We start from the raw sequence: 19242 nt of genomic DNA, 5'->3' as shown, positions 1-19242 counted from the left end.
TAACTGCTTCTTCAGGAGTCAAAACATGAGACTGCAAGTGAGCCTGTGAATGTGCAGATTAATGAACCTAACTTCCTGCTACACGTGGGCTCCAAGAGCTACAAAGAGCTGCCACAGCCCTGAGATACCAGTGACAAACAGGGAGGGCCCTGCCATCGAGAGGGAGATTTCTGGCCTGTGACAAATGCCCCTCACAGTCACAGTGCTCAGGCTGGGCAGAGAACCTACGTCCTTACAGGAGTCTCTATTCGACATCTGGGAGGAGGTAACAGAACAGATGGACGTTATTTTTCTTTTGCGGTTCACCTTTGCACTAGAGCTTTTCCTTGCAACATGACATGTCTAAAGCAGACGGACTGAGCTGGATGGAAGCTAGTGGGAAAAGTTCTGTGGCTGGGTGCTAGGATTTCTCTTGCTGCCCAGCTCTTTGATTGGAAGGAGGTTGAAAAGGTCTTGTGGGTTCCAGTTACCCTTTGGGGTCTTCACATACTGCAGCAAATCCAGCTGCTTTAATAGGGGGAAGCCAGGCTCTTGTTGCATCAGTTCCAGCAGCTGCTTCGTCAGGCTTGAATCAGGCTTCATCTCTTCTCTGCTGATGCTGTTGTAGAGATCTGAGGGATCTTGGCTCTTCTGCGAATCCCACATGGCGTCTGAAAGCGAAATATCCCTGCTGCGGGCTGTGTGCACGCTACCTAGCGCATTGTGGAGCCACATCAGGCGCTTCAGCCCTTGAAACGCCCGTCCTTTGTCATGCATGAGCTGATGCTCTGTCACTGCTCTTTTACTGTAAGGGGAAGAAGGAGTTAGTTAGGCACCAAGCACAGCCAGATCTAAGCTGCTATTTAAAACGTGGCTGATTCACACCCATCAATCTTAGATGCTTCTCTAAGCTGAGGAAGGAGTGTTGGTGGTGTCTGCCATGATGTGCTGACTCTTGCAAAGCCGGCGGCGGGAGCACTCCCGTGCAGGCTGGCTCAGGCAGCCTGTCAGGCAGCCAGTTCCTGAAGGTGGGAAGCTCAAACACTGCCATTCCCAAAAGGAACACCTTGAATTGGGGAGACAGTGACAAAATTACCTTAGCAAGATTAAAGAGCTCTTACAGAGATTTGGTCTTTCCCACATTTGGGATCTTTTCAGAGGTTTAAATACCAGAATAAAATTCCCTTTTCATGACCTCACTGTTTGAGGATTGTTGGATTTGTTTCTTTCCTTCCAGGGCTGTACATCAGGAGTAATTTAACTGAAATCAGTGGTGTCCCTGAAATGAAAACAAATCCTTATTTTCTTCAGATACACCAAAAATTTTGAGCTAAATATGGCTGGGGAGGGCAGGCTAAATTCTGGGATGCAAATATTTCTGGATTTCAGGCTGTTTAGGTAACAGCTAACTGCAGCTATCGACTCTCACTGCAGATTTGGATCTGAATGGGAACCTAAATATGGAATTTTAGCATGTGCCATTTCCATGGCTTGCGTTGAACATCCTTACATGGTTTGCTGTGCTGTGTTTAAAAGCATCAGCTGAAATGTGGTATATGTTACACGTCTAAAAATGCAATTGGTCTAATTTTATACTGTATAGAGGGTGATTTAAAATGTTGTCATATCAAATGTATAGAATTTTCCTTCTACCATGCCCTGGAGTAAATGACAGCAGTGAAGAATATAGCCCATTAAATCAAAGGCAAGCACATCCTGCTAAGGATATTAAGTAAAAGGATGATATTGCTTACTTTTCAGTGTCTTGACATGTTGCAAAACAGGCAAAAAAAAGAAGTGCCAAAAATGTAACCATCTGCAGAGATCTCTGGGGCAGGAACATTTTCTCTCTTCTTTAAATCTGCTCCACAGGACAAGAAGCTGACAGTATGATCAGAAATCTTTTTTTTCTCTGTTCTTTCTTTCACCTGACAAAATGAATTTCAGCCTTTAAGCACTGGTAAAAATTACCTCCTAGAACATAAGACATGGATTTGTAACATCTCCTGGTACAAGACGAATAGATTTCATAGTATATATCTACATTTCCTTGCTAGGAGTCCTAAATCTCCTTTTCCACTATTGCCTCTCAATATACTACTTCCCACTCTTGTGCATTTGCAAGCACAGGAGATTATTTCATTTAGAACTGGCAAGAGACCTTCCTGGTAACGACTTAGCAGAAATTTAACCAAAAGATCAGGATTGCTGCCTAAGAAATCTGTCCCAAAACTCAAAAGGAGTTTAAGACTGGACCATGCAGATTGAGCCCTGGGATTTGGACCTTTAATAATACAACCTTTACCATGAGCAATGCAAGCGCTGATATCCAAATCTGCCAGTGCACGAGGACGATATTAGACCGATACTGGATTATTTTTCTGTAAAGAAGTGGATTTCTGGCTTAGGGAAGTGACAACTAGAAAATGTAAAAGTGCCATGATTATTTTCATCTAAGTAAAAACTGCATTCGGTTCTCCATCTGCTCCTGGCGTTGGTACGCCTCTATCTCCCCATCCTTTCAACCCCACCACTCCTTTATCACCGGGTCTATCGCTAAAATTTCTGCATTTTTTACACAAATGACTGTACCCTGCTTTTAGGATTGGCTCCAGCCTGTCCCTTTAGTTAGTTACTAGCAAATCCTGTATTAATTGTTACATCAAAACCTAGGTGGACAACAAAACAAAAGTTGCAGCATTTAAATTGTTATGTAAGAATAGTAAAGATACATTCCCCTGTAATGAGACTACTCATTTTTTGAAGAAATAATTCTTTTTGTGCAGGAGCAGTTTGCTCAGCACCTCCTTAAATGACTTTTCTTTATACTAATTTGGATATTAAATTGTCAGTGACTGGATAGAAAGGCAAATTATATCATACGTTTGGTTGTAAAAGTTAAGCTTGTTCTTAATAAAGTCTGCTCCATTAATTAGTGAATAATTTCCTTGGACAATGTGTTCAAATTAAACTAGACATGAAAGAACAAATAAATACTAGTTCAAATTTTAAAATTTCTGTATTAAATACAGATATATACACACATAAATATACATATAGGTATATGTGTATTTACATGGTGTATGATATTTTAGGTTATGCTAATGTAGAACTCCTGCTCATACATAATGGTTAAGCTATAATTTCCTATTGTGACCAACAGTAAACTATGTATTAATGAAAAAGCATCTTCCAGTCACAAAAGTAACATTATCCACTTACTGATGATCTTGTAGAGATCCTGGTGAAGTTCTGATCTGCACAGATGTGTCTTCCTGCCAGTCTTGTTGTGACGTTCCAGTTGCAATGACGAGTGCCTTTCACCTTCTTTTATACCTGCCCAGAAACTGCAGAAACAATAGAGATGATCTCTACAGCACTTTGTGACTAAGATGTTTCCTCTTGTGTCAGTGAAATGAGACAGCTCCCTGTTTCCAGTGATAATAAATCTTGGATTCTAAAATGTTCTGTTCAGCGGTGACTAAGGAAAAGATGACAAGCTTGTGGACAGTTTCTTATTGCTTTGCTATCTCTCCTGTTTTGTGAGAACTTTTAATTCTAACATGGCGTTCCTGTCCTGCAGGATGTTGGGAAAGGGATATTCAAACCTTCTGTTCCAGGGTTGAGGGGGAAAAATGTCTCTGGGATGCAAAAGAGATCTCCCTCCTCTGCTGTCTTGAGGGACTCACATATAGGACACTAATGTTGTGTAGGAGGAATCTAAATCAGCAATACTGATGAACTCTGTAATGCCAGTTATTGGACAATTGGCAAAATAGGACAGTTACAGAAAATCTGAGGAGCTGGTAAGTAAGATCCCACTGGATTTTAATGTTCAGTACAAATTTAATTTAAATCCGTTGATTGTACAGTAAACATGTTTGGTTTAAATCTTGGAAACTGGGGAGATACGGAGAAGACGTCTCTAACTGACTAAACAATAAAAATGTGAGTAGTAGCTCAGGCAAAACGCCAAATTCTGATATGCTTTGAAACCCTATGAGGTGATGTCGGGCGAGGTTTGATACTCACTTTATGATCTCTAACCAAGTAATTTCAGTAGAATTTGGATACTCAGAATGTGGCTGGACCATCAGGCTGAAACATTGGTCTGTTTAAGGGGACCAGTTCCTATTTCTCAAAGTGAAAGAAAGTGAATGTATTTGTCATTTCTGAGGAAAAATTCCCTGGAAAGATTGAAAAGATCATTGGCTTAGCATTATCAGAAGCTATCGATTCCTTTCACATAGGCACAGCCATACGTTCCCGTTAAATCCAGTCTCAGGTGAATACAAACACATTGTCCAAATGAGACAGGCCCTATTAGCAGTGCTCGCACAACCTCATCTGTTCTCACAGCTTCTATGGACACCAAAGTGCTTTTTATTATATTCATCACGACAGCTTATTTTGAGCCCCGCTATTGCAGAGAAATCAAATAAGCATTCCTGATTTCATTACATGAGTCCCAATTGTTAAGGAGAGTGTCACTCATTAAAGAGAACAAAGTGTATCACCAATTAAAGATGACATTTGTTAAATGTTGGTAAAACAGGGGCTTGCTTTGCATCTTAGTTTCCAGGGTAGCAGTTACACTGCAGTTACACTGAATTATCTGCCTGTGAAACCAAGGTTTCCTAGTTACATCTTCAAGGACTAATAAGCATTGGCCAAAGTCATGTCCAAAATATCTGGTCTAATTCATCCTTGAACTTCTCAAGTCTCCATTATATGATGGGTTTTTATTGAATGCAGTTACCATCATCTCCCAACAGAAGAACTAATACAGCATTAATCCAAGTGACTGCAGGCGGGCCAGACACATTGACAGGGCATCGGTAAATGGGCACTTGAAGCATTCTGTAATGGCAGCACTGCATTGCCATAGCTACACTCTTCCATGGGATATTTCCACCCAAGGACTTAGAAGTCAAAATAACTTTGGTCGTGACTTCGTAACATCTCCCTGAGGTGTATGTGATGACAGACTGCACTGAAGTTACAATACGTCTTTGAGAAGCATCCAGCACAAAGAGTTATTGGCACTAGCAGCACAGTAGGGAAGAGGTGCTCGCAGGGATTGATTTCCGTGGTTTGCAGTATTTCTAAAGGAAATATGTGCTGATTGCACAGCTTATACCACAGCCACACGTGTAGCAGTTAACATATCTATGAGAAGGTTGCTAATTGTACAAACAGCACTACCAGGTGGTATTTTTAGCTGGTATAGATTAATCTCTGCAAGAGCACTGGGCAATGTAGAGCCAACTAAGAGCCCATTTTTTCCAGGGAAGTAAACAGCAAACCCAGCTGATGGGAGTTTGGTTACCTCGGGGCCTCCCTCAAAGCACACTTGGAGCCATCAAAGGTTTTAGCCTTGGCTTCAAAGCCTTCGTTCCCACCCTCCGGCTTTTTCTGGTCTGAAGGCCTGACTTCACGTTAGAAGGTGCCTTTGCTGTTCAATCCCCTTTTTCAGTGGGAGCGTTTGAGCGAGGAGAGCTGTGCAAATTACGGTTTCCCAGTGAGTGATTCTTTTGTTTTGCTTTCCAGCCCTTTCCCCAGGGAGCCAGGTGGGGGAGGAAGGGAATATGGCTTACTGCAGAGCATGAAAGAAGAAGGAAAGAGAAAGCCTGGAGGCCTGGCTGAGGGGGGAGAAGGACTGGAGGGAGGGAACAGAAAGCAAAGCAAATGTGCAAATAGCCTCATTAGGGCAAGGGGGATCTTCTTGCCTGGGATTTTAAAGCTTAATTAAAGACTCTATAGCATCAAAGGGATCCTCTATCTGTAAGGAGATGGACAGACAGATCTGACAAATTTTTTCCACATGCTGTTCTGCTGTTCTCTGTTATTCACCAGTAACAGGAGCGTGGGCTTCAGAAGGCTTTGTGGTTCTCTAATACAAGAAACTACTTTGGCTTTTTATATATTTTTTCCCCTAACTGCTCTTAGCCTAACAGACTAAAATTCATACGAGCTGTTCGGTGCAGTGTGTGGAAAGACAGACACCGCCCTGTTGAGAGGAAACTGTTTGACCACACTTGGATGGTGAATATAGTTCCCCTGAGCTGCTGGTGAAGCAGCTGCTAATGAATGGCTGCTCTCCCTTCCTGGCCTCCCTAATTGAGAAGTCAGAGGAAATGACACCTCGCAGCAAACCTGGAGGCCACGAAGACTTTTGCACCACCACATCCCATGCTACCCCTGCGGGGGCCATCACCAGCCTTCTGCCCCAGGAGGAAGGAGCCAGCAGCAGCATCGCCTCGGTAACCGTTTAAAGGATTAAATTAAGCTCCTTGGGACAGCAGGCTCGAGGTTTCCTCTCCTTTGGGTGCTTATAGCTCTTCTGTATCACCTTTGTATTGCTGGGGGGGGACAGTCTCGTGGAGAGGCATAAGTAATCGCGTTTGAGGGGGTTGGCTCCAGCACCAGCGTCTAGGCTGTGTGGGCAGTTTTAAATCCTGCATCATCCCAGAGAGAACTCCCATCTTCCAGGGGATTAAAATTGGAGTTGAACCGCGAGTCAGACTCACTGTTTGAATTTCTCATTTTCTGATTTCAAGCCAGGTTTACAGAAGTGCCTGAGACTCACAGCTCTATCTAAACACAGTAGCAAGAGTGTTTTGTCCTGCAAAACCTGCCCTGGAGCCAAGCCTGGGGCTGACTCTTTCCTTCCCAAAATAATCTCCAGATGGAAAGATTTCCATGTGCAAAACAGATTCGGGTGAAGCTGAGACAAAACCTCCAGTCCCTTGCACTGCTTCTGTAACACCCACTGGGCTCTCTGAGCTTATCCCTGTTTCGACGGTGTTGCAGTTATTCCTGGAGAATTCTGCCCAGAACCTCGACTGAGCAGAAACGAAAGAAAAGGAGGGGTGTCTCGCAGTGCCGGGGCGGGGGGGGTGTAGGGCGGCGGTTGGAGCTCGCTGGGCGAGCGGAGAACGCCGCCATCTGGTGCCCATCGCTCGGTTTGGCTGGGCCGGGGAGGAGGCGGGCGGGAAGGGGCTGACCCCGGGGCGCCAGAATCCTGCCCGAGAAGCAGCGGAGCGCCGAGGTCACCAGGGAGTCGGCTGTCGCATCCCCAGACTAGAGGGAGTGCCCAGTCGCTAACATCTGTAGGACCAAGAAGGTGTTTCTTAAAGGACCTCAAACGAGCCAACAGCTGGTGTGGATTTCTTATTTCAAATGGCGAGGCCCTGAGGGTGTCATCGACACCCAGCCCGGGACCCCAGCAGTGGCAGAGGACTCACACCTGGAAAGATGGGGATGAAGGCTGACGAACTTAATGTCTCCAAATGACGTCATTCAAGTAAACAGACTTCTTGCTAACTAATCCCCAAGTGCTGAGTCTTGGGGACATGCTGTGCCCCTGGCTGGGTGCTTGAGTGTCTCTCAGTTTAGGTCTATCATGTAAAAGTTACAGTCTGTTGTTTCACTCAGCCTTTACTTGAGGTCTGAGGCACTGCTAAATGCTTTCAGAGTGTAAAAATGTGTACATTTTAAAGGGAATAAGGAACAGGAGTTTGTACCCTGTAAACAGAAGAGCAGTTGTGGTGGGAATAAGCTTACACAAGCTGGTTGTAATATATCTAAAGATCAGGCAAGTGTAGGTCACTGTTTCTTTAGAAAATAGCCTTCATCAAGATTAGTCTATTGACAGGATGTGAAAATGGGTTGAATCCACAAGAACTTCACGAGCAGCTAGCTGAGGTATGACTGTGCAGTGAGGTATGACTGAAGTAAAGGCCTGTCCCCTCAGACTGTTGCGTTGATGTAACATTTCCTAGCAAAAGACCTTTCTGTAGATAGAATCATGCCAGTAAATAAGTATTGTTGCTAATGTCTAGTTTCACTTAAGGAGTAACCCTAAGAAATCCTGTTGCTGATAGAAGTATTCTTCAGTAAATATTGTCTGTCTCCTGAAGTATCCCTTAAATTTGGCTCACATGGCTCAGGTTTCTCCCAAACCATAATGGCTAGAATATGTTAATTTTCTTTTGTGAGATTTAAATCTCAGAAACAATGATAGTGGCTTGAATATAACACCTTACTTCTTGTCAGTCTGGTCATGGATTCTAGTCTGGCCGTGGTATAAAATAGATAACTGTGCTCCACTGGAATTGCACAGACGTTAGGTGCCTTTTCAATCTAGTCTTGGCCTACCTGATTAAAGTAGATCTGGTCTTGTTTGTAAGGTCAATGTTCTCTCCTTCCTTTTATGGAAGATCCGATGAATGTAAAAGTTCTGTACATTTCCTACATATTGGACACAAATGGCATTTTCTTCCTGCAAAAGCAAGAGAGTTGCAATGCAGCACGATTTTTCAAACACTATCTTATAAACTTGGAATAACAAAATAATGGACATAATGCAGCTTTCATATATGTCTATATGTACACATATATAGTGCTGCTCAGAGCTGTTTCAGGGTATCATCTTTCAGAGGGCAATCAAAATGCTGACATTTGAATGAATGAAGTGCTGTGTTGGGGCACGCTAAAACCCACTGTGGAAACAGGTTGAGGTTTGGCCGAATACGGTTGCCTCTGTTCTGACCTCGGCCTTTTGTCATGGTTACGGGCCACATTTAGTTTCTTTATAATGCCAAAAGCAAACTGGATAACATGGTTTTTACAGTATTTTCAATGTCATGTGTAACTTTGGTACAAAGTTAAAAGATCTGTTTAAGATGACAAGGTTGTCCAAGTTGCTAACTGATGTTTGGTGTTGGTTTTTTTTTTTTACATATTAATTATTGCAAAACTTAAATCATGTTTCCAATGTACATTATGTGATATAAGGCAAGGTCTAGTTAATGTTGCAAATGCCATCTGAGGCAAGCATGGGAAATCACCATCTCAAAGAAGTCATACAGTGAAATGGCTGAACAGCCTCAAGTAACCTTCAAATTACTTCCTTTGTGTTGACTCAGGAAATTATCCATCAGCTACTTTAGATTACAGTGCATTAGATTTCTTTAATTAAAAGCAGGTAACTGTCAGATATCTGTACACATGATAAAGATACTTTAGAGCATCAGTTACTTCAAAATCCTTGTTTTTTCTGTCCCTTTGCCAATTTTGACCCTTGGGAGGATTTTACAGAGAAGAGGCTCTTAAAAATAATGCGGGCTGCCGCAAAAGATTTTGGAAAACTCTAATGAATTGTACCAGCTGGTTGTCTTTAATTCCAGGGGGGTTTTACATGCTGGTACAATTCTAGTAGACTGAGGATGCCCCATCTGCACAGTTCCTGCTTGGAAAACACAGTGCATTAATTTGCACTCAAAATACCTTATCACATATATTATTACTCCAGGTATTGTTAATTATACTTGTACCAGATAAATTTGTCTTCTCTGGCCCAGATCAAAAAGGTAAAGTCTGGCTTAAACACAGCCTACAAATAACAGCTTTGGGGAAGTTACTCCAGGAACAGCCCTGGATGGATTTCTCATATTATCGGACAAGCCAAACCAAGTGGTTTGTTATCTAAGGCAACCCCTCTGGAGCAAGTTATTTTTTTAACTCATGTGATTATGTCCTAGCTCAATGAATGAGTGTTTAGTAAAGCACATCAACACCACTGCCTATGCCCTCTGTAACTAAAATTCCTCAGTTCAAATTATCTCATTTTCTACTGAGTGCTGGGGAAAAAAAACACCTCACTTCCCTCTTTTGTGCCTCAGTAGGCAGAAGCCTACTTTCATCTGGGAGCAGGGGCTGGACGTTTTCAGTTTGGACGCTGGATGCTGATTTTGAGCGAGAGGGACAGTAAGACTAGTTTGGCCCCTTTCAGGATCCAGGTGAGCCCGCAGCCCCAATGTGAGTGGGACTGCGTGAGGGCCGCTGAGGGAGGTTTCAGGCCAGGCAGCTCTTTTGGGGCTGGCACAGGTAAAAAGCACGTTTGCTCAGCACATTTATTTAAAGCCGCTGCCCATGAGGAGAAACTGCTCTTAATGAATCGAAACTTTCATATGTGTAAAACCCTAGTGATGAGGGGAAGATGCTAAAAAACATGGCCTGAATGTATCCCACTGGGTCGGAGAGACAAGAAGAAAATCTTTTTTTTTTTCCTTTTTAGCCAGCAAAACAGCCTCCCTGGGCGTGTTGCCGTTTCCTGATTTCAGGGACCTGAAGTCTTCTCTCGATAATCGGTCTCTACAGCGAAATTTTGGGCGAGAGAGGAGGAGAGTCTCGCCCTGAGGAACGGCCTCCGCGCTCCCGCCGTTGCCGCTGAGAAGCCCGCCCGCTGCCGTTTGGGACCGCGCGGAGGCGGCGGGATGAAGCCAGCTATCAATCAGCGCAACGGCGCCCTCTGATTTGCTGTCGGGTGGCATCACGCGAGAGCAGACTGCCCATATATAAAGCCGGGCGGGGTAGGTGCCCGCCGCCATTTTGTCCAGTGAGGAAAAGCGGAGCGGGAGTTTCGTTGAGGGTCGAGTCGGCTACGAATTTAGCGCGGGCTCCCTTCGCGCGCCCTCCCTCTTAGCATCGGTGAGGATCTTCACCTCGGAGGGCGGGGGGGAGGTGGCACCCGCGGTCTCGGTCCCCGGCAGGGCGGATGGAAGTGTGCGGGGCCCGGTGGCAGCAAACAAAGAGCAGCCGCCATTTTGTAAAGCTGGGCCGCGGGCGGTGGCTGCTGCAACGCTGAGGAAAGCCGGGTGGGGAGAAGGCGGGTAGGACACGGATTGTCTTGGAAGAACCCGCTCGCCGCTTTTTCTCCGCGGCTGTGGCCAGTGAGGCGAGGTGCGGGTAGGCGGGAGGTGCCGCGGGGGTGGTGTGGCGCCTTTCACGCCAGCTCCGAGGGAGCGCTGGTTCCTCACGCCGCACACGCAGCGCTGAGGAGGCGCTCGGGAGGGATTCACGGAGCGCTCACGCCGTGGCCTCTGCCGGAGATGGCGCTGCTTCTCCCCCCAGCATGTGCAGCTTCCCCCGGATCCCTCTCCGAGAACAATGGAGCCCTTCTCCCGCCCCGCACTCCCCCTGCAGGCCCGGCCCCCGCCGTAAGCCATGAGCAGGGGAGAGGGGCCGCAGAGAAACATCCCCCTTCAAAGTTGGGGGCTATAAAAGTAAACGTAATTCCCTGAAGTAGTGAATTTTAATCACAGTTATGATATAGCAGCTAGCTTTTGTGATTATTTTCGACACTGCTTCCGCTTCCTCCCCCCGTTCCTTTCACACAGGTTAATGTTTCTGTCATATCAGATTGTAGTGCTGTTGGAGTTTCTGGGAAAAGCAACCAACAGAATTGCTTTTTTTTTTTTCCTCCTTGTCCTAGCAATGCATCGTGACTCTTGTCCGCTGGACTGCAAGGTTTATGTGGGTAACCTTGGAAACAATGGCAACAAAACTGAATTAGAGCGAGCTTTTGGCTACTATGGACCACTGCGCAGTGTATGGGTGGCGAGAAATCCTCCTGGTTTTGCCTTTGTGGAATTTGAAGATCCACGAGATGCAGCTGATGCAGTAAGAGAACTAGATGGAAGGTAAAACATGCTTCTTGTGTGTTTGGCTTGCCTGGTGAAAATAAGAAAAATTGTGGGTAATGGTGCAGTTTAAATTGGGAAGCTTCAACTGGTAAAACGAAGGACTTGACACACTTGTTACGCAATATTTATTTGTATGGTGGTATAAGGGTAGTCTTTCTTAATAGTACAGGAATAGCATTGGGCATTTAATTTTACATTTTGGAGTTGGACCTCTTGGTGTGTGTTAGTTAAATTCAGGATGGTGTTACTGTAAAGAAGCAAAACTGAGGGAGAGTCTCCTTGGTTCATTCTCTGCCCGCTTTAATAGCATGGCAAGCTTTCAGAAGTGGCCAAACCTTTTGTCTGTCATGCTGGAGTCTACTTTTTTTAGACTCTGAGTACTGTGTACTTGAGTAATGTGTACAAACAGAATGTTTTCCCCCTTGTCTATTCCTTTTCCCTCTTTTGATTCCGTAGGTTTTCTTCTGCGTGCAGGCTTGTCCCCGGAAATGCTAACTGCTGTCAATCTCTTTCCCAGAACCCTCTGTGGGTGTCGTGTCAGAGTGGAGCTCTCCAATGGTGAGAAACGGAGTCGGAACCGCGGTCCACCTCCATCCTGGGGCAGGCGTCCTCGAGATGACTATCGCAGAAGAAGTCCTCCTCCTCGGCGCAGGTACCCTAGGTCAAAGTACACTCGCAGAGCTGTTGGCACTGTTACCACTTAGCATCCTAGAAGCAGGCTTTTTAAAAGCATGTTGATGGATAACATTCATCTATCTGATCACAATTTGGAGATGGCAAATGCTAAAAAAGACCCCAAAAAACCCCAAACCCCCACAAAATCGAGGTGAACTTAAGTTGTGTTCAATGTTGGCTTTTGTCCTTAGGTCACTGTGCCAGTTGGTAGTCAGCGCCCTCTATCCTGGACTTATCCTCGTTCCTCCTAAAATCTGCTCATCTTCTAGTCACACTTTCCCTTTCTTCCCCATGCTTCAACTTAGGCTGTTCCTTTCCTTTATTCCATAATGGCAAAACATGACATACAGCAGCTTAGCATTTCCATACAGATGTGTTTCTCAGCTTTGTTTGCGCAATTTAAATATTTTCCAAGTAGGCAGCTGTTTAGTAATAGATCAAGTAACAGTTGCTTTAAACATCTAGAATCTTTACACTTCAGTGTTAGTTTGGAATTAAAACATCATGTGACAATCCTGTCGCTTGAGGTTTGCAAACCCAGTTCTAAAATGTAGCAGGATTTTTGGTAAGTGACAGGTTCTTGGACCCAGACTAGCTTGTCTGGCAGTTTAAGTCTGCAACGTGGTTTTTGCAGGACTGAATTTACCTGTTGCAGGTGAGTGAAGTCCTCACGAGTCAGGGTTTCAAGCTTACCCTTTTGCTGTTGAAAAATAACACATTAGGAGTATTTGTTAGCTAATAGATGGTTGTACTGATGGCTTGTTTTTCATTTTTTTTATGCTTTTTGGTCCATCTATTAATAAAAATGAACCCGTTACAGAGTCACCATCATGTCTCTTCTCACCACCCTCTGAGTCTGCATTAGCCAGTCAACTAGCCCTTTCAGCGTCATGTGACCAGCGCGCCCCATTCAGCTTGGCTGGTGTCGTTTCACATGACCCAGGCATGGCCAGTCGTCAGGTTGCACCGCCCTTTGGTTCCCGAGCATGCTGTTTTCTCTCAGCCTTCTCTCCAACCTTAACCAAATCGGCAGCAGCCACCTCGACCGCCCACACATTCCCGGCCAATCAGCTCAGCTGTTTATTTACCAAATGTCTTCACAACAACTACAGCAGCAGCCTTCGGCTAACAAAAAAGCAGGAAAAATCCACAACACCCCCTTCGCCAACCAACTAAATACAACGCAACATCTGGCAAAACCTTTTCAGCAAATTCTTCTTGGCAGTCAGTCCGGCAGCCTCACCTCACCATTTCTAGCTTGTTGAAACCAAAAACTAGTAAGTTTTTCCTGCTTATACAGTTTACTGCTGGTTAAAATAAGGAGTAAGTGGCTTATAAGTAATTACTTTTCTCAATCAAAGGCTGGCTGTGCATAATTGAGTGGTAACGTACATATGTTGCTTGAGAAAACTTTTAAGGGTGATATGGAAGCTCTTACACTGTGAATAACGTAAAAACCAGTATATTTGCATGTGAGATGCCAAACTAAATTTTTAATAAAGCTCTAACAAACTTAGCTTTTCCTTGCCAGAAAAATCCTATCACCTTTAAATGGTTTTACTAACAGTTTTCAAAACTTAAAACAATTACTTTTTGGGATGAACTGGGCCGAGCTAAGGTTATTTTTATTTTTTTATTTTTTTTAAAGAAAATAGTCTAAACACACTATGGCATTAAAAATGACAATCACAAATATGCAGTTCTAATGTAGCACTTAATGGCATTATCAATATTGACACTGAGCGCATTTTCACTTTTTTTCCACTTGGTATCTTTTGTGTCTTGTCATGGACCTTTTTGGCTTGCATGGGTTCCAAAACATTTGGTCTGTGCTGGTTTTTCTTTTTTTTTTTTTCTTTTTTTTTCTTTTTTTTTGGAACCACTTGTGGGACTTTGGTGTAGTGTTCTGGGCAGTGTATTAAGTTGAAATGGAAAGTGTTGCATTGGACAACTCTGCTATGAAGCATTCTTAGTTAAAGTGAATTCGTGGTTGGAAACGTGCTGTTCACACTGAGCTTTGTTTTACTGCCTAATCTTTCCATGCCTTTTACTGGATGATGGATGCCAGTTATTCTTGGCACGTTCCCTGGGCCCAACAGTGAGTTTGACAAGTTGGGAATTGCCTCACCCCGTTAATGCTGAAAGAATTGATAAAAAGCCTCACTTTTCTTTTTCTGGTTCTAGATCACCGCGAAGGAGAAGCTTTTCTCGTAGCCGCAGCAGGTATGCACCAGTTAATTATAGCCTGGATAGCTTTGTCCATGAGGCTTAAAAAGAAACAAAGCAAAGCAGACTAACATTTGGGCTGTATGCAGTAAAAGGCTCCAGGGCAGGCGTTGTAATTCGGTAAAAGGGAGAACTGAATTTGCTCCTGCCATGTTGCTTGTGCGGAGTTCATATATTTACACAGCTATCTGGGATTCCAGGGTTATCAGTTGAAGGATATTAAGAATGGAAGTAATTAGTTTCTGTTCTGCAGCTGTCCCAGGTTCCTGCTGGTTTTTTCACAGTTTGTGTGTTAATGTGCTGCTCTCCTCCTGAGCCACAAGCACAGATGATCAGAAACACAGTGAGCATGTTCTGCTGTTATATACTGCAGAGTGTTAGGTGGTTTTGACATGGGTGTGACGCAGTTTTGTGTTAAGACTTTTCAAGCTTCCACAGTTCATACTTGATTTTTATGTAGCATAGGATGCTGCATTACTGTATGAGATGTGTAAGGATAGGTGCACACACCATGTTTGCTGAGGCACAGTCACTTGTGATCTGGCTCTGAACAGATTTAAAGTGCTGCAAAGGAATAGATGCCTGTTTACAACACAAATTAAGCTGTGTTGTATGGCTCAAGCTGATTATTTGTACCTGAAGGAATGGCTAATGCCATAATCTTTAACAGGTTTCCCCTAGTTGAATAGTTAAAAACCTTAACTTCCTGAAGGGAAGCTCTTTGGATAGCCTTGTTAACCCAATTAGTTTAGCTTTGCTTTGACACTGTAATCATCTTGCATTGTAATCTGTAACAGGTCCCTCTCCAGAGACAGAAGAAGAGAGAGATCACTCTCACGGGAGAGGAATCACAAGCCTTCTCGTTCCTTTTCCAGGTCTCGCAGGTAGGAAGAGTCTCAGAGTGGTTATGCATTTTGAGTAAATCTGTAAAAATGATTGTTTCAATGTCTTGGTAATACTGAAGTGGGTTGTGGTGGAGAATCATCTCTTGTGTCTTAACAACGTTCTTTACCTTAAAGAATTGAATACCCAGTTTTATTAAACCGTATTTTTTAAGTGTTTAAATGTCATCTACTGAGTTGGGCTGGGGGGTTTGAATCAAAATCTGCTGCTCTTGGCAGCTGGAATCTAACTCGTCTTTTCTTCTTTAGTCGCTCCAGGTCAAATGAGAGGAAATAGGACTGTGAGAAGGAGCTGTGTACAGGAAGTCATTAGATCTGAGGACAGGAGGAGTATGTACAGAACATTGTTTTGTTTTCAGACTTCATAAAGCTTGGTGCATTTTTAAAATGTTTTAGCTGTTGAACTTGCTTTGTTCCTTGTATCTTGTAACAGGTGGCAAATGTAAAGATGTGAATCTGTATATGGTTCTGAGCAGATCATATGGTTTGTAATATTAATTACTTTACAATGTACCATTATACATATGTTTTTGTTGGTGTTGAATGGTATTCAGTTTGTCTTGCATAGATAGAAGAATGTTTCTGGTGTTGACATGCTGGGGAATGTTTTGCTGGGATTAAGCTTTTGGAAGGAAGCGTGCAATGAAGATGTGTTCATTGCAGAAGCATGGCCATGGACGGCGTTCATCTGTGCAGAACAAGACATAGATGCTTCGTAGTACAGTTCTCGGGAATGGTCAGGAACATCGAGCCAGTGGCACGTGAAGGGAATGACTGAGCTGCAGTTTTATCCAGAGCTCTAGTTCTGACTTCCAGGACCTGGAACTGAGCTACTTTATATTATGTGAAATATAAATTTTTAGCCGTAGGGTCAGTTAATTTTGTACTTCATGTGATTAGAGTACTTCTTACATAGGTGATTGTTGGATTGCCCATCTATTCCGGAACCTCTGAACAGACCAAATACACAGCCAAACTGACAACTGGAGTGGATGTGTTGAGTGTGTAATGGTACATTGTAAGAGTTATGAATTAAGCATTTCTTTACAAGAATTTTCATGTCACTTGTAAAATGTCTTTTGTGAGATCCTTGGGATTAAAGTTTTGGTTACAACTTGTTGTTTAAGTATTTAACTTGAGTACCTGCTCTATACATTCGCTTTGCAGAACATGCAGTTGGTTCTTGTGTAACTCAGATAAAGCGTGCTCCACAGTACAAGCTAAGATGACACTCACCATGTCTCCCTGTGTAACACCTGTGAACTGTGCAAACACTGCTCTAAGTTGCAGGTCACTACTGGTGACTGCTCCCTGCCTCCCAGCGAGGGGCAGGGCTGCCATTTGCTGCTGGCATCCCATACTGGTGGTACAGATGCAGCCCAGGTGAGGATGCTAGCTTGGTGAGCTCTATAATGCTGGAGATTCAAAGATTGATGTTTTTTGCATCCTGGATGTGGGTTGGTAACAACATGTAAGGTATTCCTTGTATCTGTTGGTCCTGAAACTGCTGGTGTGTAAAGTGAAGCTTTGCACTGAGGTTTCCGTTGGGTATAAAGCCATGGCATGGCTCGGGTGCATTGTGAGCTCCCAAACTGCATCAAACTTTTTTTTTTTCCTGTATCCAAGAGAAGATGAGCTACGTCAGTTTCAGTCATGTGCGTTTAGATTAAATCCATCATATTGAACAGTCTTGTGGTTTAATTTCCTTGTGGTGTCCACCTGGGGAACTCAAATGATTTTTAAGATCCCTTCCACTTCCCAGAAGGGGGCTGGAGTGTGGGCAATGGATGGCTCATAGCTGGGGCAGCGGTGTTGCTGTCTTGGCTGCTGAGGTGTACACTGTCTTGATTTATTTTTTAACTACTTAGTACTATTTATGGTTGGACTGCGTGAGCTTGAAGGCCTTTTCCAACCCAAGGGATGCTGTGATTGTCTTGGCTGGCAGTGAACTGCCCCGGCCTAGCAGTGCTCTGTGGTGTGAGCAAAGCCAACCTTGTGTTCACTGAACGGCAGGAAAGCTGCGGGTGAGGCAAAAGGCACGTGGGAGCACTGTAAGCTCAAGAGGTCCAAAACGCACCACCTGTTCTTGTGGCCTGTTGGGTCTGGCAAGGAATTTGGAAGCTTCGGGTGTGACTGGGCTCCCAGGCTGGTGGTGCCGCGGCTGCCACTGTGCACTGTTGCAGCTCCCCAGCAGAGGTCGGGGTGTCCTCATCAGCCTCATCCTGCTGACTGCATCGGGTTTGGTTGTGAAATGTTGACTGACCAACTCCTCGGGGGATGTTTGTTTTAGATGAAAAGCAGCCAAGAGCTGAGATGATACATGCCACGTGCAGCCCTGTTCCCTTTTTTAATACGTGCTTCTAGCCGGTTTGATTTGTGGAAGCGTTGCAGCTCGCGTTGCCTGGGTGCCAGCTTGCTTGCCTGCACCTCGCTTCCTTCTGTGGTTTCAGAGGGGACAAGTAGCCCTCAGTAGTTTGAACTACTGAGGGGAAAGAAATCTGAGATAGGGCACGCTGTGGGGAAGCGGTTGTGGGAGTCTGCAGAACTGGGGGTATTTAGCAGTTTTGGGTTTCTGACATCATGTTACACTCCTCAGCCGGATGAAGAAGTTGGCCCTTGGATCAGAACTGTTTCAGGGCAGGCTGCTGCTTTTGTATAACCAAGCAGGATTTTGATGGGGAACAAAGTGAGTGACTTCTAGAGGAAGATGGGAAACGTATAACCACTGGCTGTGTGCAGCCCTTCTCTCAGGGTATAATTAGCAAGTGTTATTTTTAATGCAGCAACACATTCTCAGTTTTAAGGCTTCCAGTTTGGGTCTCCAAGAGGGTGACCAGCCAGGGAGTGTGATAGACAGGGAGAGAGCATCTTGGCCTGCGTTTAAAAAGTCTGCTCTGAAGAAATTAAATTGACAAGGAAACATTTGTGTTGACCGAAAGCCAGGGCCGTCCCTCACCTCTCCGCAAAGATTCTTAGACCAGGTGGAGCCGCTAAGCGACTTGTCCTGGCCAGGGCAAGACAGACGGATGTTATCCAGCGGTTCCTTGGCTTGTAGCCCATCCTCAGAGCCAGCCCTGCTCCGAAGGCTCTGGGTGATGAGGGAGTCTGCTGTCTGCTACTTCCTAAATTGCTTCAGGGTCGGGTTCTGTGATCCTCACACTAACGTGTTAAGCTGCATTTCTAATTTGGGCAGAGGTTTAGCTGCCCCTGCTTTTGCCCAGCAGAAGCATCCTGAGGTTAACGCTATCTGAGTTCCTCAGACGCTCATCAGCGCGGTATCTAAGTGCGTTCAACGACGTAACTACCCTCTGTTTATGTGCGGTTTGTTCTTTTCTCACACTCTCCCTAGGGAGAGTATTGTGTGCAAATGGTTTTGCAAAGAAAGGGATTTTTTTTTTTCTTTTTATGTACATGCTGCTCTGTTTTTGGCAATGAAGATCATTTTAAGAATGTGCCTTGCATTTAAAACAGAAAATGGAGAGGTTAAAGACGTTCTTTCTTTACGGGATTTGTTCAGATGGTTTCAGCTAACCGGGTTTGTGCTTGGGTGAGCAACTGCAACCTTAGTGAATGCCGACAGCAGTTTTGGTTACCAAACCTGTGTTTCGGGTATTTTGGGGAGCTGCTGCAGTTCACCTCCAAAATGAGCATGTTGCCAGAGCTGTGCTATCCTGTACTCCACTCACACCAAGAACTCAGATACATTCACTTGCACACTTCATACTCTCAGCTTCGTTCCTTCTTCTTGGAGCCGGAGGAGAGGCGAGAGGAGCTGCGCAGTGCCCTGGGGTCTGCCTGCAGCGGCCCCGCCTGAAGAGCAGGTCACGCCGCTTATCTCTGAATGTCTCCGCTTCTGCGGGGACCTGTCGGCAGAACCACTGGAAGCAGCGAGTGCCCAAGCAGTTCTGCAGCTTTTTTCCTTTGCTGTTAACATCACCTCTCACCACGAGATGCCACAATCTCTCCCAACA

General features: G+C 44.6%; 2 protein-coding genes across 2 annotated transcripts; one reads left to right on the top strand and one right to left on the bottom strand.

Annotated features, from left to right (window-relative positions):
- Positions 1-272: 272 nt before the first annotated feature.
- Positions 273-1822, bottom strand: LOC142605165 (parathyroid hormone 4-like). Its single transcript, XM_075775603.1, has 2 exons — positions 1734-1822; positions 273-784 (listed from the first exon to the last, which is right to left on the bottom strand). Exons 1-2 carry the CDS (start codon positions 1820-1822, stop codon positions 373-375), a joined length of 501 nt encoding a protein of 166 aa, XP_075631718.1. The 3' UTR covers positions 273-372.
- Positions 1823-10355: 8533 nt separating this feature from the next.
- Positions 10356-16385, top strand: SRSF3 (serine and arginine rich splicing factor 3). The gene is made up of 6 exons (XM_010298941.2): positions 10356-10473; positions 11258-11465; positions 11986-12120; positions 14328-14366; positions 15167-15253; positions 15521-16385. The coding sequence occupies exons 2-6, from the start codon at positions 11260-11262 to the stop codon at positions 15546-15548; spliced, it is 495 nt and encodes a 164-aa protein (XP_010297243.1). The 5' UTR covers positions 10356-10473; positions 11258-11259; the 3' UTR covers positions 15549-16385.
- The last annotated feature ends 2857 nt before the right edge of the window (positions 16386-19242 follow it).

Source organism: Balearica regulorum, chromosome 25, assembly GCF_011004875.1.
Source record: "Balearica regulorum gibbericeps isolate bBalReg1 chromosome 25, bBalReg1.pri, whole genome shotgun sequence".
Taxonomy (NCBI): Eukaryota; Metazoa; Chordata; class Aves; order Gruiformes; family Gruidae; genus Balearica; species Balearica regulorum.
The sequence above is the reverse complement of the archived record's forward strand: the minus strand, read 5'-3'. Positions and strand labels throughout refer to the sequence as shown.